Source organism: Magnolia sinica, chromosome 3 (genome assembly GCF_029962835.1).
Source record: "Magnolia sinica isolate HGM2019 chromosome 3, MsV1, whole genome shotgun sequence".
NCBI lineage: Eukaryota > Viridiplantae > Streptophyta > Magnoliopsida > Magnoliales > Magnoliaceae > Magnolia > Magnolia sinica.
Window position 1 is genome coordinate 29,669,854 of NC_080575.1, and position 27,295 is coordinate 29,697,148.

A 27,295-nucleotide genomic window follows, 5' to 3' on the forward strand; every position below is an offset into this window, starting at 1 on the left:
TGGCCCCGGATCACGATCTATGGATTAGATCGTCCCAAGGACAAATCAAAATGTACAAATTATAGTGCACACTATATATCTCTGTATACCCACGATATTTCTAATGAATTGTTTTACGAAAGAGTCTCTTCTTTCATAGGAAAGAATGTGAGATAAGATGAGACTAGAAGATTTGATCTTCTCCCTATCTCTCATTCAAATTTGAATTTGAACCCTTTCTCATAATAGAAGAAGCCGGAAGAAGCCTAAACTTGTTGGACCCACTCACTAGTGATTGTTCACCAGTGGGCCCCACTGGCCTAGGTTCAACAAAAACTCCCTCCAGGTCCATCTGGCCTTCCCATCTTTGGCAACTTGCCCCAACTCACTTCCTTGCCTCATCGCAAGCTCTGGCTACTCTCTAGAAAGTATGCCCCACTCATGCATTTGCAACTGGGCCAAGTACCGACCCTCATCGTTTCTTCAGCGAGAGTTGCTAAGTCTTGAAATCTCAAGATCTTCATTTCTGCAGGCGGCTGCCACTTGTCTCATTTAGAAAACTCTCTTACAATTTCTCTGATGTATCTTTTAGACCCTACGATGAGTACTGGCGAGAGATGCGAAAGATCAGCATCGTTGAGCTGCTTAGCACGAAAAGAGTGCAATCCTTTCGAGACGTTCGAGAGGAGGAAGTCGCGAAAATGCTTGTTTCGATTTCTTCATCCTCTTCATGTGTAGAACATGTTAATCTGAGCGAGATGATGATTCCTCTCACCTACAACATAGTTCGTAGGGCTGCATTTGGTAAGAGCTACAATGAAGGAAGTGAAAATGAGAAGATGGAAATTCATGAAGTGCTTAAGGAGGTAGGAATCAATTTGGTGAGTTTCTTTGTTGCTGATTATTTGCCATGGATGTGGTGGGTTGATGTGATCACGGGGTTGCATGGACGACAGGAGCGGTGTTTCTCTAAGTTGGATGATTTTTATGAAAGACTCATCAATGAGCACCAGAATCGGAATAGGCTTGAAGCCGAGGAGGATGACTTTGTGGATGTGTTGCTTCGTGTACAGCAGAAATTCCATCTAACCAAAGATCAAATCAAGGGACTTATTATGGTAATCCACTCTTTTTTCTTTGATTTCTTTCTTACTGCTAGAGGTGTACACGAACCGAGCTAGCTCAGTTAGCTTGCTCGACTCGACTCGAAAAAGCTCGATTCAACCCGGTTCGAAGCGGAGTTCGAGTCGAGTTGAGCTGATTTTTTTATCTCGAAAATGAGTTCGAGCTGGCCCCAGCTCGACTCGACTCGGATCGAACCCAACTCAAATTGAACTCGGATCAAACCAGTTCGGTGACTCAAGTACTTTGATATTGATGTTGCTCACCAAGTGTTTGATGAAATGACTCAACGAAGTGTGGCTGGTGGCAAGGAAGGTAAGTACATAAAAATAAATACCCTTTTTTTGTTGGTTTTTATGTTGCTTAGTAGGTGTTTGATACAATACCTGTAAAACCATTGCTACTGTTTTACATACAATGGGATTTTGAAGGTGCAGTCCAAGTGTTTGTGGAAATGTTGCACAGGCAAACTCGGCTTGATCTTGGCTCGAACTCAGCTCAAACTGGCCCGAGCTGCTGACCGAACCAAGCCGAGCTGGCCAGTCAGGCTCGCGGACCAAGTCGAGCCGAGTTCGAACTGAGGTTAGCTAGTGGCTGAGCCCAGCTCGACTCAGATCGACTCAATGTACACCCCTAATTACTGCATGTTTGAGATTAACGTAAATTGGTAAGTCCATTCGGGATCTTTTGGGTTAGATCTAAACTGTACATTCATAAATCTGACGGACATCTGGACTATCATTTAGTAACTGTATAAGGTCAGATCTAGACTCTCTATTTGTGGACCTTTAGGGTCAGATCTAAGCTATTAGTGATGCAGGATGGGCGTATTGAGGTCAAGCACCGTCTTCTGTAGGGAGATGCCTCAAATCCACGAGGAAAGAAAAAAACTAAAAGTAATTCTAAAAAATTCGAAATAAATTGACTGATTATAAAAAAACAAGTTTACAACCCTTTTAAAAAAAAAGTTTACAACCCTTTTAAATGGGGAGAAAATTCATAATCAAACTTACAACTAAAACTCCCTACAATTGTGATTTACTATAAATAATAAATTTACTATTTATAGAACCTCGTGATTTCCACTAGACCTTATGATTTTTGGCTAAAAATAATAAATTTCCTATTTGGCTTAACCATGTTGTTCTCCTAATTTTTCTAACTACTTTTAGTGTTGGACATACTAAAGTGCAACATATGAAGAGTTGAATTTCGACCATCCATATGATGGAATCCCATAAATTCAGTGTAGGCATCCCGTTGTAGTGGGGTTGGTTGGCAAAAGTAGATTTCTCAATCCAAAATCATATATGGCTAATCCGATAACTCACTCCGATTTGTGAGATATGATTGTTTTAAGGTTCTAATGGTCTGGATCACTTCCCTCTTTGATCGGGTCTTTTCTGATCCATCTTTGTCATGAAATTATCCACGACCGGCTCTACATCAATTAGCCATACCATTCATAGGTCCATCAATGGATTCCATCCACACCCTGGTAGCTTGCATGGCAATGGTTGCTACATTCTCCATACATTAAGGGCTTGATGAAATTCGGAACTGAGATCTAGTAGCCATAGATTGTAGTCGGCTGGTTGACTGGCAGATCCATGATCAACGGCCTTAAGCTTTATGTATTTTAAAAAAGGGGAAACTGCTGCCGGTAGCCATGGCCGACAGCAGCACCGTTGGCAACTCCGGCACTGGCTAAGGTTTTTCGAAACCTTAGCCACATCTTATCCGGCAGCGACTTGAAAGCGGTAAAAACCCATTGGGATCAACGAAATGGGTATTCGTCATCGCCGTGGAGGAGTGTTGGAGCCATCACTGCCAGCTATTAGTTTTAGATGGGGGATAAGGGAAGCCCAATTGTCGATCAACGACCGTGGTAGTAATTGGAGGCAATGATGTGGGGTTTTTTTGCCGCTGTTGATTGAGCAGCAGTTCTATCTAGTCACCTGTGGAGATCGCGACAGCCATTAATGGCGGCAGCGAGCTCAACACTAGGAAGAAAAGGAAAAAAAACTGTTGCTGCGTGCCTGGTTCTCGGGCTGTGATTGCAACCCAAATTATCTTAAAAACATAGGTAAATGGCATGCATATAGATATATGCATAAGGAGGCACTGAGACTACTACTACGAGTATAGACAACCCTAGGATCCTAATTTGTTTTGATGTTCATGGGTTGGTTCATGGACTTAGCGTGAGGTGTAGCACAGTCTGCTTAGCGCATCTAATTTGGGTACAAAGGGCCATAGGTTCGAATCCTATCACCTTGATGTGAGATAAGGTTAGCTAATACTCCAATCTTAAATCAACATATCAAAAACAATATGTATCTACTTGTTGATTTTTTCGTTCGTATTTATTTTTGCCCCTACACGGTAGTTCCTAACAGGTTTTTTTGGACATTTTCTAGGATAAGAACCCTCATAATAAGGGTCACACCTTCTTGGGTGAGGTCAGGGCATAATTGTAATCCATTACAACGAGCTTGTGTCATAAGTATGTTTTCAGGCTTGCTCAACAAACTGCTCAAGCTGAGCCTGTTTCACACTATAATTAGGATCTAATCTGGGCTCGCTTACAGACCAAATTTTGGGGCCTACTTAGGATATATATGCAGAAAGATCATTTGAAGATAAGCATGTACAATCATATTAGATATGTAATCTTTGTACCATGCTTTTTATATCCCCAATCTATGTCATTAAGGTTATTAGCATTTGTCACTATGATTTGATTTGTTTCGTTTCGTTTCAATAAAACTAAATGTTGTGATAACTACTACGATTTAATATTGTTGGTCTTATGGACCAGATCTAAGGAGTGTTGCTCATATTCAATAATGAAATCTAGTGGGTACCCATTTACTATTTAGAAAGTTTTTAGTGGATTAGTGTGGCCCACATGGGAGAATTTAGCACCTCATTTAAGTGGGGCCCATATGATTTTTTTATTTAGATTTGACCATTAGATTATTATAATTGAGCATATTGGTAGGCCCTACTATAATTGTGATTTGTACAATAGATCTGGAGTGGTATATGCTCGCACTATAGGTTATATCTACAATATTCAGATAGACATGGAACACTATCTATGTGGAGACTCTTAGGGTAGAAGAAGTTGTGATGGGCTCAATTTTTCCGGGCTCTTTTTTATAAACTACGATCTTTGTCTTCTTGCTGATATATATCCAAATCTAGTCTCATTAAAGGATTTTTGAAATCATGTAAGGTGTGAAGAATTTAGGAATAACAAAAAAAATTCCATGACTTTCCAATCAAGAATAAATTTTGGTTCATAGTTTGTTATTATTATTTTTTAAATATTTATATATGATGCATACATTGAATTTATTTTTTTTCTATTAGCTTCTTAGTACACAACACTGTCAGTTCACACTTCACTGTTAGCCACCCCCACTAGGGATCGATACCAAGACCTCAGTGTTGAAACGAGGTATCTTTCACTTAGTCTACCACTTGAGCTATGGATCAGGGTGTACACATTGAACCTTTTATTCTACCTTTCAGACTAACATTTCGTAAATAAAACATGAATAGATTGCATTCTATGTGATGAGCTCCCTGCCTTAAAAAGAGAAGTCATCAGATACATCAACTATATCACTAGTTATTTAAATTTCAATTTTTATATATATATATATATATATATATATATATATATATATATATATATATATATATATATATATATATAATTTCCAATGATATACAGTGGCTGGAGCAAGCTACAGACCCATGCCAGGAAGTAGCTATAAAATCATTACTTGTTGCAAGAGATGCTATGCTCGAGATCAGATTTCATATGCAACAAATGGGCCAGGTAGCAGGTTTTTTTCATGTTTGTTCTGTTGTTATTCATAAAATGCACTTTGTTCCCTTTGATTAACCAATACTGAAACTTTAACAAATAGATTTGCTAGCATTTTTTGCCATCTCCGCAAAGCTATAATTTAAAGTGCTAGCCTTTACTGTAGCTTATTTTGTAAATTTGATTTTGCAATGAAACATCTTCAAGCACATTATTTTCTTTTGTTTTTCTTTGGATTAATCTCTATTTTGATGGACTTTTGTTAATTTATTTTCCCTGACCCTATATTTCGTGTGTTTATCAGAGTTTAAAATTGTTCCTAAAATTCCCTCCTAAAATTTGACCGTTGGCAATATTAAGAACGATTTAAAACCGTTCCTAAAATTCCATCTCTAAAATTTGAAATGTTACTCAAAACTGTTCTGAACTGTTCCTGTTTTTTTGCAATGCCTCATTAACAATTTTGGTGTAGTGATGTGGCACGCTAATGATACTTCAAAATAATTCGATTATCGAGCACATCACTAAAATCACATCAATAGAATGATCCAAACTATCCAAAGGTTGGCCACCTAAATGGACAATTAAAAAAGGTCGGCAAGTTGCTTATTTATGATCATTAAGTTTGGGGCCTAATTGAAGCTTGTCATTTTCTCTTTTTTAGCTAAAGTAAATATTTCAATAAGCCTATTACAATTATTTTGACATGCACCTTGATATAACGGAGAGCTGATTTGAGGCATCACATATGTACCCGTGAATATATTAAAAACTCCCAATGCCTTCCTGTTCCTCCCATTTACTCCCATCAGAACACAACTAAGTCATGCATTTACACTCAATTCATTTTCTCATTTACAAGCTCCCCGTGAGGCTAAGGACACATGCCATGTTGTCATGTGATGGCGTGGTGTGTGGACTTAGTAATCCTCTCCACCAGATATTGATTGGATGAGAGGGATGAGAGATGAGGTGGTGTCCGGTGGTGTGTGATGTGTTGGGTCCATCGAGCCAACCCGCTATATGTGTTTGTCCGCATCATTCATCAGTTTTGCCAGCTCATTTTAAAGTATGAAACAAAAAATGAAGCAAATCCAAAGCTCAAGTGTACCACACTATTGGAAACATTGGTGATTGAATGCCACTGGGTCACAGAAGTTTTGGATCAAGCAGATATTTGTATTTTTCCTTTCATCCGGGTCCGTGGGACCTTATCAACGTGTTGGATAGCAAATAGCTCTAAAGGGATTTAACGGTGGGTGTCATGTGGTATGGTTTACTTGAGCTTCAGGTCTGCTTCTTTTTTGGGTTCATGCCTTAAAATGAGCCGGAAAAATGCACTTGAGCTTATATAAAATGTGAACCTCTTGGTCGCCCCACATCTCACACACCACCCATGGTAGTGGTGATGAGAGATGCAACTAGAAAAGCTAGTCAACCTCTGAGACCGAGGTGGATTCTCTTGGAAGCCTTCCACGCGCGTAAAGTTCCTGTACTGGGATGCTAGGTGAGGCTCGCGATGATTTTTTTCTAGGATATCCACCTCATTCATACGTTTTACTATCTCCTTTCAGGACACGTGACTAAAAATGAGGCGATCCAAAATCCAAGTGAGCCACATGAGAGGAAAGTTGGGGAAAGAAATGCCTACTGCTAAAATCTTACTGAGCTCCAGCTTAACGATTATAAGGTCATTCCCACTTCAGTTAAAACACAAAAAACTTAGCCTAAAACAAAACTTTTATGGCCATACAACATTCAACGGTGGTGGTCGTTGAATCCCCGGTGTGGCCCAATTGAGTTCTTGATATGCTTTATTTCTATTGCATGTCCTAAAATAAGCTAGTAAAAATGGATGGACGGATGAATTTCTTACAAACATCATGGTAGCCTGACGCAGGGGAGGACGTGAGGTCGAGCACCCTCTTCCTCAAGAGGATAACTATTCCGAATCCACGGAACTTCTCTGGACTCCTCACAGAGACTTCTCGAATCCACGAGGAAAGAAAGCAGAAAATAGAAATAAATTCTAATAAATTCGAAATTGATTGATGAATGATTAAAAACAAGTTCACAACCCTTTAAATAAGGGTATCAAGCAATGGGAAAGAAATCATAATCAAACTACAACTCAAACTACTAGAATCTGCGACGGTCGTGATGTCTACTAGTGCGCAAGGTTTTCGGCCAAAAATAGTAAGTGTCCTATTTGGCTTCACCAAACCGTTCCCCTAATTATTCTAAGCTCTTTTCACGTTGGGCGCAACTCCTAAAGCCCAACGGATGAAGAGTTATAATCAAACTAAAACTTACTATTTATAGTAAAAACGAAATTAAAACAGGGAAACGACCGTCAATCAAGGGATTTTTCGCAATTCCGGGCTGCGCAACCCGGCGCAGCCGGGTTGGTTGGCTAAAGTAGCTCGTTCTACCCTAAAATCATATATTTTACGTCAGCTAACTCTTTCCGGATTGCGAGATACGCCCGATCTAAGGTTCGATGGTCCGGATCACTTCTGCGTTAACCGGGCCTTTTCTGATCCATCTTGGCCATGAAACTGTCCGCGACCCGCTCTACATCATAGCCCGCGCTAGCATCCCAGACAGGAACTTTCTTCCGGTAGACCACGCGTCATCAAATTATGATTAGCTTTTAATATCTATGGCGTGTTATTTTGTGTTTTCATGCATCTCGTGGTTTTGATGGCATTAAATTATATAATAATGATTGCTTTATGTCATGACTGATGAGGCCCGATCTGAATCAGATATGATATGTACGATTATCCTTGCCTCCCCAAGACCGAGCTGGAAGCGGTGGTGTACCACCTATACACCCAGCTATACATATAGCTGGTGTATTGACGATCATCAGGCCAACCTTACAGTTTATGGTGCACAGAATTCACACTTATGGTCCACTTGTAAACCCACGACAGAAAAATAAAAATAAAAAATGGCTGATGAATCATCGACAACACGCTGTGCACAATAGTAACTAATCTGAGGTCTGTAGGGTTACTGTATTGCGCATGTGACATCTACTCCTTCTATTGTGTAAGCCTGCTTATTGTCACTGTACAAGATTAAATAATAATAAAAAATCACCCTTTTCTGAAACACAGGAGGGCCAGACGATGGGGAACAATGTAAAAAACATGTCAGTGTTCCCCACCTGAGCACTGAATCGACTTTTGGGCTGTCCGTTGATTGTAGTGAGGAACACCTGATGAACGGATTTGATGGAATGTACACACCATTGTAGGCCCCAAACATAAACCTTTGATTGGCATCTCCGCCCCATATTCCTCATGGTATGGCCCAACTAACTTATAAGATTGGTCCAAAGGCCCATTTTTTATTAGCGCACCGCACCGGATGGACAACGTCATGCACAGAACATGGTGTGGCTTACCCAGTGCATGCAAATGATTCCATCATTACTATTTCCACATTGGATTTTTTTTTCTTTTGCTTTTTTAATTTTTTAAAAAATGGAATCAAATGATTTAGTGGGCCTGATTTTTTATTTTTCAAAATCTATCATATATATTCATAAGATCTGTTAATACAACCGTGGAACCACATACGAGATTTTTCAGAAGGCCCACCAGGAAAAGGATGTCAGCCCACCTATCATAAAAGGAAATGAAACAAAAAAAGGACTTAGATCTGGCGACTTGAGCCTAGCCACGGATGGGAGGGGAGGTCTACCTGTGATGGATAATACTGATTTCCTTGAATTTTTGGGATCGATATGTATGGGCTTCGTTTTTTTGGGATCATGACTTAAAATGTAGACTCAAAAAAGATGGATGGTGTGGATTTAAGGTACACATACATCAATGAGAACCGTGTCCCACCTACTTTGGTGAATCCGGGTTTCACCTAATCCACTCGGTCCTGAATAGAGAACTTCCAACTCTTTACATTTGCTCATAGCTGAGATGATGATCTAGTGAGTCCGGATCCTTGCTTGCCACAGACCGGGAGCTCCTGCTTTTTACAATGTGATTGCGTCCCATCATCTAATATTTTATTTAATGTAGCCGTACGTGCTGATAAAATTTGTGATAATGTCGGCCACTCGTAATATTCTAAAACATAATATTTTTGTTTGTAGCAAAAAAATTATCCAGATTCATGCATCGCATGAAGGATCTGTGCACTCATTCATGCTAGGTTGTTGATGTCATTGGCAACCTTCTCTCTCCTCCTTTATTTCTCACTGACCTCTGACCTCTTGAAAAATATCTACATTCGTCTCCTTGCCCATGCCACGTTCCCCGTGCTGTATAATATTATACTACTGAAAGTTTATTTATAGGAGACCACTCTCTCGTAAAACTCAACCCAATGGCTCTCAGCACCATCCTCTCAGCATGGTTTCCTCTTCTTCTACTGATAACAATCCCTTCTCTTTCTCTCTTCCTTCTCATACATAAAAGGAAAAGTAAAAGATCCTCAAAACTCCCTCCAGGTCCATCTGGCCTTCCCATCTTTGGCAACTTGCACCAGCTCACTTCCTTGCCTCATCGCAAGCTCTGGCTACTCTCTAGAAAGTATGGCCCACTCATGCATTTGCAACTGGGCCATGTACCAACCCTCATTGTTTCTTCAGCGAGAGTTGCTAAGGACGTCCTGAAATCTCAAGATCTTCATTTCTGCAGCCGGCCGCCACTCGTCTCATTCAGAAAACTCTCTTACAATTTCTCTGATGTGTCTTTCAGACCCTACGATGAGTACTGGCGAGAGATGCGAAAGATCAGCATCGTTGAGCTGCTTAGCACGAAAAGAGTGCAATCCTTTCGAGACGTTCGAGAGGAGGAAGTCACGAAAATGGTTGTTTCGATTTCTTCATCCTCTTCATGTGCGGAACATGTCAATCTGAGCGAGATGATGATTTCTCTCACCTACAACATAGTTTGTGTGGCTGCTTTTGGTAAGAGCTACAACGAAGGAAGTGAAAATGAGAAGATGGAAATTCATGAAGTGCTTAAGGAGGCAGGAATCCTTTTGGGGAGTTTCTTTGTTGCTGATTATTTGCCGTGGATGTGGTGGGTTGATGTGATCACCGGGTTGCATGGACGGCTGGAGCGGTGTTTCTCTAAGTTGGATGATTTTTATGAAAGACTCATCAACGAGCACCAGAATCGGAATAGGCCTGAAGCCAAGGAAGATGACTTTGTGGATGTGTTGCTTCGCGTGCAGCAGAAATCCCATCTAACCAAAGAACAAATCAAGGGACTTATTATGGTAATCCATTCTTTCTTCTTTGATTTCTTTATTATTGCATGTTTGAGATTAATGTAAATTGGTAAGTCTGTTGAGGATCTTCTAGATTAGATCTGAACTGTACATTCATAAATCTGATGGACACCTGGACTATCAATTAGGAACCGTATAAGGTCAGATCTAGACTGATCCATTTGTGGACGTTTAGGGTCATATCTAAGCTATTAGTGACGCAGGGATGGGCGTATTGAGGTCAAGCACCATCATCCTTAGGGAGATGCATCAAATTCACGAGGAAAGACAAAAACTAAAAATAATTCTAAAAAATTCAAAATAAATTGCCAGAGAGAAATTTCAGAATCAAACTACAACTAAAACTCCCATAAAATCGTGATTTTAAATAGTAAACTTATTATTTATAGAACGTCATGATTTACACTAGACCTTATGGTTTTCCGTGAAAAATAATAAATTTATGGCTTAACCATGTTGTTCTCTTAATTTTTCTAAGCACTTCTGTTGTACACAACTACTAAAGCACAACAGATGAAGAGTTTGAATTTTGACCGTCAATCTGATGGAATCCTGCAAATTTGGCGTGGGCAACCCAGTGTAGCGGGGTTAGTTGGATAAAGTAGATTCTCCTATCGAAATTCATATATGGCAAGTCGGGTAACTCACTCTGGTTTGTGAGACATGACTGTTTTAAGGTTCTCATGGCTGGGATCACTTCCGTCTTTGATCGGGGTCTTTTCTAGTCCATCTTGGTCATGAAATTATCTGCGACCCACTCTACATCAATTATCCATGCCATTCATAGGTCCATCGATGGATTCTGTCCACACCATGTAGCCTGCATGGCAATGGTTGCTGCGTTCTCCATACATTAAGGGGTTGCTGAAATTCGGAATTGAGATCTAATAGCCATAGATTGTAGTCGGCTGGGTGACTGGCAGATCCATGACCAGCGGCTTAAGCTTTATGTATTTTAAAAAATGGGAAACCGCTACCGGCAGCCATTGTCGATAGCAGCACCGTACCCTGACACTGGCTTTGAAGTCGAGATCTGGCGATGTTTTTTGAAACCTTAGCTGCATCTTCTCCGACAGCGACTTGAAAGGGGTAAAAAACCCATTGGGATGACCGAAAATGGGTTTCTTCGTCGCCTTGGAGGAGCATTGAAGTCATCACCGCCGGCTGTTTGGTTTAGATGGGGGAGAAGGGAAGCCCAATCCTCGATCAACAGCTGTGGTAGGAATTGGAGGCAACAATATTGTGGGGTTTTTCACCACTAGTGGTTCTCTGTTGTCGCTTTTGAAGATCGCGGCAGCCATTAATGGCCCAGCGAGCGCAACACCAGAAAGAAAAGGAAAAAAACTGTTGCTGCGTGCCTGGGTCTCGGGCTGTGATTGCAACCCAAATTTCTTTAAAACATAGATAAATGGCATGCATATAGATATATGCATAAGGGGGCACTAAGACTACTACTACGAGTATAGTAAAAGTAATAAAGACGGTCCTAAGATCCTAATTTGTTTTGATATTCATCGGTTGGTTCATGGACTCCACGCGAGGTGCATCGCAGTCCGGTCAGCACATCTGTTTTAGGTACAGAGGGCCATAGGTTCAAATCCTATTAGGGCCATAGATTCGAATCCTGTTACTTTGATGTGAGATGAGGTCAGCTAATGCTCCAATCTTAAATCAACGTATCTACTTGTTGATTTTTTTCGTTTGTATTTATTTTTGCCCCTGCTCAGTAGTTCCTAGTAGGTTTTTTTCGGAAGTTTTCTATGATAAGAACCATTATAATAAGGGTCGCACCATCTTGGGTGAGGTCAGGGCGTAATTGTAATCCATTACAACTATAATTAGGATGTAATTTGGGCTCACTTACGGACCAAATTTTGGGGCCTACTTAGGATACACACACACACAGATCATTTGAAGATAAGCATGTACAATCATATTAGATATGTAATCTCTATACTATATATGCTTTTCATGTCCACAATCTATGTCATCAAGGTTATTAGCATTTGCCACCATGATTTGATTTGTTTCGTTTCGTTTCGATAAAACTAAATGTTGTAATAACTACTAGGATTTAATATTGTTGGTCTTATGGACCAGATTTAAGGAGTGTTGCTCATATTCAATAATGAAATCTAGTGGGTACCCATTTACCATTTAGAAAGTTTTTGGTGGATTAGCGTGGCCCACATGGGAGAATGTAGCACCTCATTTAAGTGGGCCCCGTATGATTTTTTATTTAGATTTGACCATTAGATTATTATAATTGAGCATATTAGTAGGCCCTATTATAATTGTGATTTGTACAATAGATCTGGAGTGGTATATGCTCGCACTATAGGTTATATCTACAATATTCGTATAGACATGGAATACTCTATATGTGGAGACTCTTAGGGTTGAAGAAGTTGTGATAGGCTCAATTTTTCTGGGCTCTTTTTTTATAAACTATGATCTTGGTCTTCTTATTGATATATATCTAAATCAAGTCTCATTAAAGGATTTTCAAAATCATGTAAGGTGGGAAAAATTTAAGAATAACGAAAAAATTTCCATGACTTTCCAATCAAGAATAAATTTTAGTTCATAGTTTGTTATTATTATTATTTTTAACATTTATATATGATGCATACATTGAACCTTTTATTCTACCGTTCAGACTAATATTTCGTAAATAAAACATGAATAAATTGCATTCTATGTGATGAGCTCCCTGCCTTAGAAAGAGAAGTCATCAGATACATCAACTATATCACTAGTTAATTAAATTTCAATTTTTATCCAGAGAGAACAGATATTTATATATAAAAAAATAATTTCCAATGATATGTCAGGTGTAAAATATCCAATCTGTGCGAAAGGTGGGCTGCACCGTGAGGATCACGTGAAATGAGAATCAATGTGATCCATTGGGTGGGCCACACCAACACATTGACTATTACATTGGCTGTCCATTGATTTTGATGCTACGTCCATTGATAAATTCCATATCAGGTGATCATCATAGCGTCGCCTATCTTTGAAAGGATTGAATATTCTACACACGTGACATGTTAGTGGGAAAATCGGCTGTGTTAGAACTTACACGCATCTAATATTCCTCGTTGTAGCATAAAACAATCCAAAGCCAAGTTATTACAGAGCAAGACGAGGGGTTTATATTTTATTTTATATACCAATACAAATTCCGGCGGCCCCTGGGTTACAAAAGAATCCCCACAGACCGCCTATCATATCCATATACAAAGGAATCCCCGATAAGGAGCTACGAAGCCACCTTGGATTTTCTAATTGCTCCCGACCAATTTTATTTAACATAAACAGACCTCTAACGCTGGTTGGAAGGTCTTTCGCACACCTGAATAGAGCATTTCCCCGCCCGTCCACCCCGTACTTTGCCAGACCATCCGCCGGGCCGTTTCCTTCTATGGGGATGAGAGAAATCTCAAAGCAACCCCTCATTCCAAGGCGCTTTCGATCCTGGACATTCAATATCTCCACTTTGCCAGACGAGGGGTTTATATATACATGCGGCCCACGCACACAAATACATGGTGATTCCGGATGGCTGGCATGTATCTCCTATGAAGTATTGGGACCGCTCATCTTTCTAGGTGCCACTATAATAGAGTATGTTCTAATGATCAAACGGATGATACGGATCTTGGAATTTTGGAGACGTGCCTGAGCCATTAAATTCTGTCCACATAGCGGTTGGTCAGTAAGGCTGTCAATGGGCTGGCCTGGCCTGTCGGGGTTTGGACCTGCCTCACTTCAGGCTGCACTTGGGCTGGTGTATTAGGCCTGAGGAATGGGTACAGGCTTAAAATTCAAGCCCATTTACTTGGGCCAAACTTGAGCTTCTGCTGAAGGACCCTCAGCCCCTCCCGAGTCCGGTCCCACCTGATTATTCAAAGCATTTTTATAACATAGTTCTGGTTAATAAATTAAAACTATTTAAAGTATATTTTTGGATTTCAATTTCATGGATTAAACAATTTTTATTTAGTGTACTTAATTTTCTTTATTTTTCTCTTTGACTTTAAGTAACTTCATTATTAAATCCTTATCTAGCAATTGACTGTTGGTTTTACTAAAGAGAGCCTGAAATCTCTATAGTAGGTGAGAATCTCCACCACACAAGCTCTGGGACCACCAAAATGTTTCTGATGTTTGTGTGACATCTACTCTGGCTATTAGAAGAGGCACCACATGTTAGGATCCGAGCACAATATTCATCTGTATCAAAAACTTAGGTTGGGTAGGCATAGTGGCTGGCAATGGGGACAGCCACTGTCAGGAGTCATTCCAAAACTCAACCTGATTCAAGACATAGGTGGTCCACTTCTTAGGGCCACTGTATAGGTTATATTCTATCCAAACCAGTGGTTAGGTGAGCTCCAACATCAGGACTGATCTAAAACTCATTTTGACTTAAAACTCAGGTGGCCACACTGAATTTAGAGGTCTTTTAGTATTGATTTACATTGTTTCAATGGTGTAGCCCACTTGAGTCTTGGATTGAGCTTGTTTTTCTTAGTATGGTGAAACAACAGGTAACTCACTTGATGGACGGAGTGGATTTATGCAGCAGGCTTTAGAGAGCTTATCAGTCACGCATTTTCCCTACAACAGCTGTTATGCATGACACATTGGGATGCTATTTATGGGCCTGACTGCAGTGTTATTTTTGTATGATTTAAAAAATTGGGGTCAGTCTTCAAACGCGTACACTGATATGAATATATGGGATTAAAATCTCTTACATATTAATTTTACCATAAGGTTCCTTTAAAATTTATATTTACTAAATCATGTGTGGAACTCCGGAGTCCTTGAGCCGACTTTGATTTTCCTAGCCCCACGTGGGAGAATATATTACGAAGGCATATCTGTTGCCCCCAAAATTCAAACACATGACCTTCCGTTTTGATACAATGTTAAACAACTACTTGCTTTAAAAGCTCGAGCCATTTAAAGGTGTATCAATGTCTATCAGGGGACTTTAACAGATGTCACAAAACCATTGAAGCTTAGGGCCTAAAATTCAGGACAAATCGTGATTCAAGTGCTGTTTGGAGGGTGGGCAATGCCCTGTACACTGTTTCGAATTATATAGTCCACTTAAATCATGGATGAGGATGATTTTTGACCTCTAGGCATAAATTTGGGTCACACAACTGGTGATCAAATATAATTTCAGTAACACATCAAGTTAGGCTCCCATAGCATCCAGCTTTCATAGGCCTAGTTGGCTTTGGCACCGGGATTTTTTTCATTCTGTGTCAGTCTATGATGGTAAATTAGACTTTTCACCCTCCACCCCATGTAGTGAGAGGAACGTTTTGGTACATATGAAATGTCAAGGGATTTGGAAAATCATGTACTTGTAAGAATTTTCTGGTAAAACCCTACATATATATCCTACGTTAGCAAGTATACATGTGCACATTCTTTGGTTATATCATGGTAACTTTTGTATATACTTGGAAGAATTTTATATATATATATATATATATATATATATATATATATATATATATATATATATATATATATATATCAATGTTTTAAATAGCAGTAGCGTGATGTGTAGCGCTCAGCCCTTTATAGAGTGTAGAGTAAATACGTAGCGTGTAGCGTAAGCTACAAGATACTTTTATTTTTTAATTTAAAAATAGGATAAATATAATAAATAGTGAAAAAAAGAAAAAATATATAAAAATGCCTAAAAGATGATTCATTTTATCAATTATAAGCATGTTCAAAAAAGTTATTAGTTATCATTTATCAAAAGCCAATCCACATATATAAGCCAAATCAAATAATTATTACATCAACAACTTTCTAAGCAAACCACTTTAATTAATAATGTCTAATTGAAACCATAAGTCACAATTATGAAAAGAAATAAAAATCCCATAGGTTAAAAGTATCAAGTATAATACAAGTGTCACATTCCTCAACATCAGAAACAAAGAAAATGTGAAAAAAAAAAAAGTAAAAAAATACATTGTAGCTTACGCTACGGACGCTACGCGCTACATAGCTATAGCGTATGCTATGACCATGTAGTGTACATGTAGTGTACACTACAGGGGATTTATGCTATTTGGGACGCTACGTAGTGCTATGGCCACGCTACGCTTGGGGCACTATTTGAAACACTGATATATATATATATATATATATATATATATATATATATATATATATATATATATATATATATATATATATATATATATATATATAGGGAAGGAAATGGTAATATGAAGTCGACCTCACTGGAACTCCCCATGAGGTCGAGTTGTGCAGGCCCCACCATGATGTGTGTAGAACATCTATTCCATCAGTCAGATGCACCATTCCATGGTGGGACAGGCTTAAAAATCAAGTCATGGACTTGGATGGGCCACACCATACAACAGTTGAGATGGGTTACCCTCCCATTAAAACATTCATAATTATTTATTGGGCCCATCGAGATGTGGTTCACAAATCCAGACCATCCATTATGTATGTCCCACTTGGATGAGGGGTCAGACCAAGTTTCAGCTCCATCCAAAACTCGTGTGGGCCCTACAAAGTACTTTTATATATTTTAGACATATCGTCACATGGTTTTAGATGGTATGGTCCACTTGAGTTCCTTATATGGCTGATTTTTGGGATATCCCATAACCTAAAGGAGACCCATCAAATGCACAGTGTTGATGTTTGACACACATCACGGTGGGGCCCACATAGCTCGACCTCATGGAAAGTTCCCATGAGGTTGACCTCATAGTACCACTTCCCACACACACAAACACTACGTTAGTAAGTATACCTGTGCACATTCTTTCGTTATGTCATGCTGATTTTTGTATATAAAACCCCGGCCTTCCTAAGGGGTATTTGAATACCAAAATTGGAAAACTCTCTCTCAGATGGTATTCTTTTAAAGGCCAGGTGGGCTTTGTAAACCTTTGAAACATGGGTTTTTTATCTTTATTTTTATGCACGTACTCACACCCGCGACCATGGTTAAATATTTCATCTTATTTAAATGCCTACATTTTTCTTCTTTTGTTGCAGGATGTTTTGGTTGCTGGAACAGAAACAAGCTCGACTCTAGGGATTTGGGCAATGGCAGAGCTTATGAGGAGCCCAAAAATAATGAAGAAAGCACAAGATGAAGTTAGAAGAGTTGTTGGGAATAAAGGAAAGGTGGAAGAAAGTGATCTCCATAAACTCGAATACCTCAAGGAAATTGCAAAAGAGACAATGAGGTTACACCCTCCAGGTGCACTTCTTCTACCTCGAGAAGCCATCGAGGATTGTAAGATCGACGGATATGATGTTGCTGTGAAGACTAGGATCTTTGTGAATGCATTCGCCATTGGGAGAGACCCAGATTCATGGGAAAACCCAGAAGAATTCTTCCCAGAGAGATTCACAGGCAGCTCCATTGATTACAAAGGGCAAAATTTTGAATTCATACCATTTGGGGCAGGTCGGAGAGTTTGTCCCGGGATGTATTTCGGATCCATGATTTATGAACTCACCCTAGCGAATCTTCTCTATTCTTTTAATTGGGATTTTTCAGCTGGGATGAAGAAAGAGGATTTTGATATGGCTGAGGTATTCGGGGCTGTGGTGCAGAAGAAACATGATCTTTATCTTGTGCCCACCAAATATAGCAACTTTGGTTGACAAAATAAATCTAAAACTAGATGTTTCTCATTTACTTAAATCATCGAATAAGTTATGTACAGCCATCCTTTTGCCGCCAACATTTCAAATATGTAGTTTGTCAAATACACACAAAACGTGGCCATACATTGATTATCATTAGTGCTAAAATTAGGCAATGGTTCATTGGGTGGGTCATCCCAATACAATAAGTCATCATAGCATCAGTTTTCTGGTGAAATTTACATTTTTGTACCAGGTAATCAATATGGTGTGGTCCACCTTTTGTATGGATAGTATATTTTATGTATTCGACACGTTGGCAAGAAAAAAAATAGGCATTGGCATTTATTGTATCTCATAATTTTCTTGTCATTTTGTATTATGTGTGTCCAAGTGTTGTGAAGGTACATTTATGTTTGCTAAGACCTAAACTTCTCAAGTCTTGAAGAATATATTTATTTATTTAAAGGTGTTGAGATCTTGTTTTTGTACAAGAACATTCTTTGTTCGAAGTGATATTAACGTAGAAAGCTGTTCCTGGTACTTCTTTTCTTCAGCATGAATGTTTTGGTCAGTGTAATTAATTCCATTCTATGCTTCCACTACACCAAAATCACTATTCAGGAACGGTGAGAGTTTTGGTTTAGGAACGGCTTCGTACCGTTCGAAATTTAATACGGTTTTACATGGAAAAGGAAACCACCGAACCACTCGTACGGCCTCATTTTTTATTCATTTTTATTCTCTTTCTCATTTCTTTCCGATTTTTGTTCTTTCCTCTCTTTCCGTAGATGCGAAATCAAATGCATTTTTCCCTCTTCAGAGAGGGAGAGATTGAGTGAGAGATTCGTTAATGGCAGTAGATCTTAAGCAAGATCTAACCTTTTAGAAGGAAAACCCTAATTTTCAATCTATCTTTTCGTTGGGAGACGTTTCAATTTCGTTTCGGTCAGAAGCATCTCTCTCTATCCATACATCCGAGTGGAAATGGCCAAGTAAATGCAAGATTTGTTCTAAGATCTTGCATTTTCCTGCAATTGAGGCGTGTTTAAAGCAAGAGATAGACGAATACCACGCTTTCTGACGATTTTCCGTACGAGTACGCTGCCGAATTGTTAATTTCAGGCTTTCTGAAGGTTCTTTTAGCAGATTCGGTGATTCCCAAGTTTTTTTTTTCCTCGATTTGTAACGGATTCCGGGGTTCTTAGGGCAGATTCATAGAATTAGGTTTTTTTTTTTTTTTTTGAATGATTTGGTGGTTTCTAGGGTTAATTGTGAGCTTCTATGGGTTTTGAAGGGTTTCAAGTATTCTTGTTATTTGCATAATTGAGGGCAGATTGGCACAATTAGGGTTTCTCTGAGGTTTACTTTTTTTTTTTTTTTCAAAAAAATCGTTGTTTCTCGTAAATCCTCTGTGGGCAACCCGATGTAGCGGGTTGATTAGTTAAAGTAGCTTCTCCTACCCCAAAATCATATATGATACATCAAAAAACTTATTCTGGTTTGCGAGATATGACCGTTTTAAGGTTCTGACGGTCCTGATCACTTCCACCTCCGATCGGGCCTTCTTTGTTCCATCTTTGCCATGAAAGTGTCTGCGACCTGCTCTACATCACCCTGGTTGCTGCTTGTTATGCCTTGGGGGAGGAGATTGTGGCAGCTGGGGTGATGTTCTCATAATTGCGGCAGATGTTCTGGTTTGCTGTTTGATACAATTGGGATATTTGTTTTGCTGTTTGATGCAATTGTGACATTTGTTTTGCTGTTTGATGCAATTGTGACATTTGTTTTGCTGGTTGATGCAGATTATAGAAGATTTGTTTGATTGTGATTGCTTGAGTTGCCGTTTGCTAAGTCAAGTAGTTGTGTTGAGTTGCCGTTTGCTAATTCAAGTAGTTGTGGCAGAGCAGTTTGATTGTGGCAGGTTGGTATAGTGGAACATGCAGGTCTGCTTGCTGCTGGTAGTTGCAGGATAGGTGGATTTTTTATGGGTGCTTCAGCTGTAGGGGTGTCTTTTGGCTACCTGTTCAGATGAGGGATGGCTGATCTTACTGGATGCCATATCAGGTGTTTGATAAAATGCCGCACAGGCTCGAACTGGCCCGAGTTATTGACTGATCCGAGTCGAGCTGGCCAGACAGGCTTGAGGACTGAGCCGAGCCGAGTTCGAGCTGGGTTAGGTACTGGCTGAGTTGAGCCGAGCTGTGCCAAGCTTGATTCGGATCGACTCATGTACAGCAGTATGAGCTATCATCAACTCACTGTTATTCTGTCTGGAATCCTAATGGGCAAATAAACAAAAGGGCAAGGACCGGTGCCCATTTCCTGTTGACATGGTTCACTATGGGCAATGGGTGTTCCGTAACGGTAACGGTGGCCGTAACGGCCACCACCGTTGCTGTTATGATACGGGCCGTAACAGCCATTACAGCCCCCGTATCGGCCGTTACGGCCATTTTTTATTTTTTGAAAAATGTACTTCTTGGACCGTTACCTGGACATTACGGACCGTTACGCACCATTACGGGACCGTTACAGGCCGTTACGGCACATTTTTTTGTAATGGCCGTTACGGCCGTTTCGACCCCGTAATGCGTAACGGTTGTGACCGTTAGCGTTCTGTAACGGCCATTACGTAACCGATTTGGAAATGGCATACATCCATAGTGATTTTTTCAATGAAAAAATTGTCACAATTTGATTTAGTACTACTTCTGAATGCATGCAGCCTTCAGTATTAAGCGATAGGTGCATGTTTTTCTATTCAATAGAATTTCTGGATGCATGCAGCCTTGAGTATTAAACTAAAGGTGTATATATTTCTATTCTTTGAGCCATGAAAGGGTCATTCATGTACTGATGCATTATTTACATATTGTCCCTTTTGTTAATGTGTTTCATTATGATGTTAAGTGGAATTTGTAGAATCAGAAACTCTAAAGTTGACTAGTATACCATTTCATCCTTTATTTTCATTATCAAAAAATTCATTGCTGTGGTAGAAATTTCTCCATGGAATTCTCTCTTGATGGAATTGTTAAAAAGCTCGCCGACTCAGACCAACTTGTTCTGTCCTGAGTTGAGTTGGGGCTGAATTTGCCTTACTTGACTGATTTGGAGGTAAATCATGATATCAAACCAGATTGGGTCGGACCTTGTCTGAGTCAACTCTGATGAGCCACATCAAACTTGTTTGAGTTAATATTAGCTCTCTCTTGTTGTAATCTAATAGCTGGATTGCCTTTCATGCAGGTGAATCCACTCATGGGCTGATGCACCAGAATAGTAGTTGATAACTGCATATCCTTCAACAATCCCACACACAGTAAGCTAATTCTCAGTATGTGTCACTGTTATTACTTTTTTTTTCCTCTTAAACTAATGGGTCTTAAATTCATAGGAAGTTTGGGGCCCCTAGCCTCCTGAAAAATTGTAAAGTAGAAAGTCAGTAATCCTTTTCAATCATAAAATCTTTTCAGAGTAAACATCGCAAGTATACGACAGAGAAAGACCTCCACAGCTGTAGCGCTTGCCAATTGGAACAAGTCCGCATACATCATATTCGAATATTTGTCCTTGATAGGTTGAAGAAGTTTTAACGCATTCACAAGACTTGAAACACAAAATTATCAGGCAAGTGTAACACAAACATTTTGTAGACTGGACCTCCATTACCAGCATTGGTAGCATGCTTCAGCTCCATTTTGAATCTTAGACTGGACCTCCATTACCATCACTCTGGCTAAAAACATCTGATAACAATTTCACCTCTCTTCTAACTTATGGAGAGACGCATTGCAATTCAGTCATCACTGTTAGTGTAAAAGCATTGTTTGCTGCTTTTATGTTGGTTTACACTGGATACATCTTCTGGTCTTTGTTGAGAAAATTGTGGTGTAAACCATTATCAAAGACCAGCATAGTATTGAAATTAGGTTGTCTTTGAAATTGTGGTGTAAACCATTATCATCATGTGCTTTCTCACTTTTAGCTTCCTTTCTCCTTTAAATATGTGAACTCTAGTGTAGCATGTCAATCTGACCCCATATTTATGAGTCCATGTTAGTAGAGTGTCAAAGGAAATATCAATCTACACAGCAGATTTACAGCTTTACAGATTTACAGATTTACAGCTTTAGATTTCAGTATTTCGATTTACGCTTTGCAGTTACTAGATTACAGCAATTTAACTAATATCTACGAGATTTACACTGATTGAGATTTATACTAGTTGAAGCATGTTGACTGATATGTAGTTTACAGATTTTCCTTCTTAATTAGGAATATTGAGGCTGTAAGGAATTTAGATAGAAGATAGTAATGGTCAGGGTGAAGATCTGTTTGGTATTTCTTCCAATGCTTTTATCTTCCTTTCTTTTAAATATGCCCTTCTAAGGTAGATTCAACTATCTTAGGAAGAATCAAAGTTGGTCTTACCTTAATCCAGGTTGGTATATCTATCTAAATAATGGTACAGCTAGATGGATATCCTAATTAAGGATGGAATAAATTATATTCATATGGTCAACTAATTTAGTAATTTTAGCATATAGCTGTACATCACTGTATAACTGTACAATTGTATAATCTAAATGTAAACTGTTTAGATTGAGATTCTGTGAAGAGTGCATGGGTGTATATTCATATATCTGGATTGTTCAGTACTAGAACAGAGGCATATTCATATATCTGGATTGTTGAGTACTGGAACAGATATGTAACATATGATGGGTTCACATGATTGAGTAGTTTATACAGTTGAAGCATGTTACTATTGTGAGTTCTAAACGTGCTACAATTGTAATATGTGAGAAGGCGAAGGAGATATTGATGGAAGAAAGTAATGTCCAGGTGATGGCTGTTTTGGTATTTTCATGCAGTTTTACTTCATTTTGTTTTAATATCTTCTGAAGGTTGATTAACTATCTTATAGTGCAAAGATTGGTTCTTCTTAATCCTAGGTTGGGTGTTTGTCTATTAACTAAAGTGGTACACTGTTGGACATCAAAGAGGTGGAATATTAGATTATATGGCAACTAATTTATAATTTAGCAATAGCACATCACTGTATTCAACCTAGACATGAGGATACTACACCATGTACAACTGGTTTTAGGTTGAGAATGTGGAAGATATGGATGTTATTATTTGTTGTTTTTATGCTTTCTATCTTGCATCAACTATTGAATGAATTACTAATGAATTAATGACATATGAGATCCTATTAAAGATTCTCCAAGACAAAAGTCTCTTGGAATAACTGAAGTATCCTGAGTATGAGCTTTCTTACATCAAGCCCACAATCAAAGTGGGTCCATGAGTCCATTCAATGGTGATGGGTGGTCTGATGCATCGTTTTCCCACTCCACCAGTTCATGTCATATACTGTGGATGAACTATAACCTAATCTAAGTTTTGTTGTTTTCTGTGCTGCAGCCTGTGAAAAGTCCTGTGACGATATGTGGTGATATTCATAGGCAATTTCATGATCTTGCAGAAATTTTTCGAATTGGAGGGAAGGTATTTGTTCTCACTAAGGATATTTTTTTTCAGTATGGTAATTTATGTCTCTATGTTCTAATTTAATTCAATCTGTTTACTCTGCATGCTGATTCAATTGGTAATTTAGTTTCTATTTTTTAGTGATTATGCTTGGTAAATGAGGGTCAGGGACTCACAATGTTGTGTGCATACTGCACACTCATCTAGATTGAGATGCATCATCATACTAGGAACCAATTTTCAGAGGATATCATTTTCCTATCTGTGCCCTTTTGGCTCCTGTGTGTACCATTTTTTCTTTGTTAATGAGGACACATACATCGCTGTGGTAATCATTGCAGAAACCCTATTTCAAATTGAGGTTTTTCAATCTTTTTATTATGCTCTCTCCAGCCAGCAGCAGAAGAATACCTCCCGATCGGCAATCGCTTCTCATTCGACCGTCGATTTCTCGGTTTACAAGATATCGATCTGAATGATGGAACGGAAACGGATCCCGCTCCAGATTGGGATGATGAAGAGGATGGTGAATGGGAGGCTCCAAAGATCGATAACCCAGAGTGTGCAGCAGCCCCTGGCTGTGGAGAGTGGAAGAAGCCGATGAAGAGAAACCCGGCTTACAAGGGAAAATGGCATGCCCCACTGATTGATAATCTTAATTACAAGGGCATTTGGAAGCCACAACAGATTCCAAATCCTGATTACTTTGAACTTGAGAAACCTGACTTTGACCCTATTGCGGCTATTGGCATTGAGATTTGGACAATGCAAGACGGGATCCTGTTTGACAATATTTTGATAGCAAGTGATGAGAAGGTTTTTAATGTTTTTGGGAAATCCATTCCCTGGTTTTTAATGTTTCCTGGGTAATGCTAGAGTTGGCCTAGTATTTCCTGGGGATTGATTAACTGTTTAGTTGATGCACCAGGTTCCCCTGGAAAGTAGGGAAAGTCTAAAATTCTGTTTCAATTCCTTAGTTTTTCCATTCCTCAGCTAAAAGCTGGGGCAAGTTTTCGAGTAAAATCTGGGGAATGGAAATCCTGGGGAATGTAAAAACCAACAAAAAAGTGTAAACCAAATGTGTTTTCTTTGTAATAGAAATTACTGAAGCCGAGAAATATAGAAACCAGCAACCTAACACTCACTAAAACTCTCAACTTGGCCTTGCCATTTACTTCTTATATACTGGTAACTTGCCATTTAATTTTTTGTTGTTATTTGACTTGTCATCCTCTAGTTACTTTATTGTATGCTATACAAAGGTTGCTGGAAATGAAAACCCTTCAACTCTTATTTGCTTTGCATCAAAGACTACCAATGCAGGACAGATTACACCGAAGTTACATGTGATTGAACTTGGTGCCCAACCAGGTTTGCTCCTAGCATTTACGTGAATTTCAGCTTCATGTTGTTCCATTGTTTCACTCCACATGTTCTTGCCCCTCTAGAAATAGAGATGACATTGAAGTTCTCTATTGTAGCAGATCAGTGTTTTTAACTTTTTTTCTTTTAATTTAAATTCTGTTCATAGTATCTTCAATTTTGTGTTGATGACTATCGGCATTTGTGAAACCATTATAGAGCTGCTTAATTTCAAATCCTACTATAGTTTTCCTGGTATTTTGGTTTTTGTTCCGTCCTGGTATTGATCTTGTTGATTTCTTTATCAGGTAAGCCTGGTTTTACAAAGAAACAAGCAGATCTTTTCTTCCCTCCAGACTTTGCTAATGATTTCCCAGTGGCAATGCAGGTTTCATCTTAAGCCCATTATATGTGGACAAAGTTTGAGAAATATTATGTCAATTCTAAGCTTTTACTTGTTATTATGCAGATATCCAATAAGTACAGCCTGATATATGTGATCACAAAGCTTGGGATTCTATTTATGTATGACTTGGAGACCACTAAAGCAGTTTACAGAAATCGAATCAGTCCAGATGCTATATTTTTGACTGCAGAAGCTTCATCTGTAGGAGGCTTCTATGATGTCAATAGGCGAGGGCAAGTGTTACTAGCAACTGTCAACGAAGTGACACTTGTGCCTTTAGTTTTTTCCATTTAGTTATGCTCTTTAGTTTTCAATGTATATGCTTTGCTGGATCCAATTTTGAATTGTTTGATTTCCCCCATACCATTTGGCAGTGCAAGGGATTTTTATTTTTGAGGAGATTATTGATGCTTCCCCTGTATTTTCCAGGGCCGAAGTTTGATGCTTGTGCACCTCGCTTCCAAAGGCCTAAAATTGGTGGGCTTAGTCACTTTTTTTCACTGTAGACTTGGTAATATTTGCCTCTGATTCCCTGGAAAGAAGCCAATGGGATTTTAATTGTTTTGTGAGCATGCGATGCATTCTGTGCTGAATTCAGTGAAAGCAGAAACTTGTAAAAGATCTGCTATCAAGTTGCTGAGATGTCGATGTTTGAAAGGTTTTAATTCTAAACCTTCTCCTTGGCTATTTCATCACTACATATGAAATTGTTTCTGTTTTATGATTTGAAGAATAATCTAATCTTCTATAATTGTCACACGTATCCTTCAAGCTTCATCTTTCATAAAGAAACTTAAGTTTCTAAATGCACTTGTTTCACTCATGCCCTACCCACCTTTGCATAGTTTACACCACAACCGGGTTTAGAAATCATGGCATGTTGCTTTGAGGGTATGCTCTACATATGATTAAGATTCAAAATATGAATTACCATGATTTGTAGCAGGGAGCTTGAATCAAATCTAAGGGTGTAATATAGTGGATGGGTCCTCTATAATGTTTTTAGAATGAGCTTATTCCCAAACGTTGCAGGTGGGCCCACCATGGTGTAAATTTGCCATCAAACCTATTTAAAAGGGTTGCCCAACAATGAAAATGGGATACCTAAAAAATCAGACCAATCTAAACATCATGTGGGCCACCATATGAACTTGAAGGTTTTGGGTGGTTGTCCATTGCTTTATATGGTGTGGACCACCTGATGATTGTATAGGTTTTTTTTTTTTTTTTTTTTTTTTTTTTTTTTTTGAGATATAATCATGGTGGGGATCACCTTATGAGCAGCTTGAATTGCATAAAGACATCACTGTGTAGTCCTTTGTTAGTCTAAATTGCATTGAACGCTTTTATAATTTCATTCTTGTTTACTTATTTAATGTTTTTGTCACATTAAATAACATGCTCATTAACCTTTCTAGGGCCCATATTTGCAAAATACAAGAACTCACCTACAAAGGGTGTTAGGAGATGACAACTTCCTAATTGTCAGGTTTGCAAATTTGGATGAAAGCATACCTGCTCCTAGTGTCAATGATCATACTGCTTTGTATCATCGTGTTGCTTTTTTAGTGAGTTTTTATTCTTTTTCTTTTTTAAACTTCCAAAGATATTGAAAAGTATAAGTTGGGAGACCTTAAATCTTTTCACTATCTTAAATAATCGAATTTCTATGAGCTCGTTGGTGTAGCAAAACTATAAAACAGGAAAAATATTAGTTGAACAGGCCATATCACGAGTAAATCTGTATTTGCTTAAAAAGTTACCTCAACATCATGAATACTCAAAATTTCAAAACCCACTGATTAGTTGAATTGGATTTTTCAATGGAGGACATTTTTGGGTCAATCACCCATCCAATGTGAAGCCATGAAATGAAAGTTCTGGATCACTGAAAGACTGATTTCACATATTTGCCCACTCCAGAATTGTTCCCACAAATATTCATTTATCATCAGTGTCCAATAATTCCTAACTTGTAAACCATGCAACATCTACAAGTTGATGAATACCAAGACCCATTGAAATCTTAGAAGACATATGCTTCCAACTCCAACAATGCTGTTTATATACATATTTTTCTATCCAGGTCCAAGCCGACACAGGCTAGGACTGGACCAATAAAAATTATAAACTAA

General features: G+C 38.8%; 1 protein-coding gene and 1 long non-coding RNA gene across 2 annotated transcripts; both read left to right on the forward strand.

Annotated features, from left to right (window-relative positions):
- The first annotated feature begins 506 nt into the window (after positions 1-506).
- LOC131239760 (cytochrome P450 71A1-like) lies at positions 507-18,288 on the forward strand. The gene is made up of 2 exons (XM_058237616.1): positions 507-1,097; positions 17,291-18,288. Exons 1-2 carry the CDS (start codon positions 597-599, stop codon positions 17,906-17,908), a joined length of 1,119 nt encoding a protein of 372 aa, XP_058093599.1. The 5' UTR covers positions 507-596; the 3' UTR covers positions 17,909-18,288.
- A 4,233-nt stretch (positions 18,289-22,521) lies between these two features.
- On the forward strand, positions 22,522-26,945 carry LOC131239763 (uncharacterized). Its single transcript, XR_009168375.1, has 5 exons — positions 22,522-22,741; positions 23,327-24,763; positions 25,063-25,142; positions 25,224-25,818; positions 26,579-26,945. It is a non-coding gene; the product is annotated as an uncharacterized LOC131239763 (long non-coding RNA).
- Positions 26,946-27,295: the final 350 nt, after the last annotated feature.

What these genes read in the sequence shown, in the direction of transcription:
- LOC131239760 (XM_058237616.1), top strand. Translation starts at nt 597, where the DNA reads ATGCGAAAGATCAGCATCGTTGAGCTGCTTAGCACGAAAAGAGTGCAA. An exon ending in AAATCAAGGGACTTATTATG is followed by an intron (nt 1,098 to 17,290) that starts GTAATCCACTCT and finishes CTTTTGTTGCAG; the next exon opens with GATGTTTTGGTTGCTGGAAC.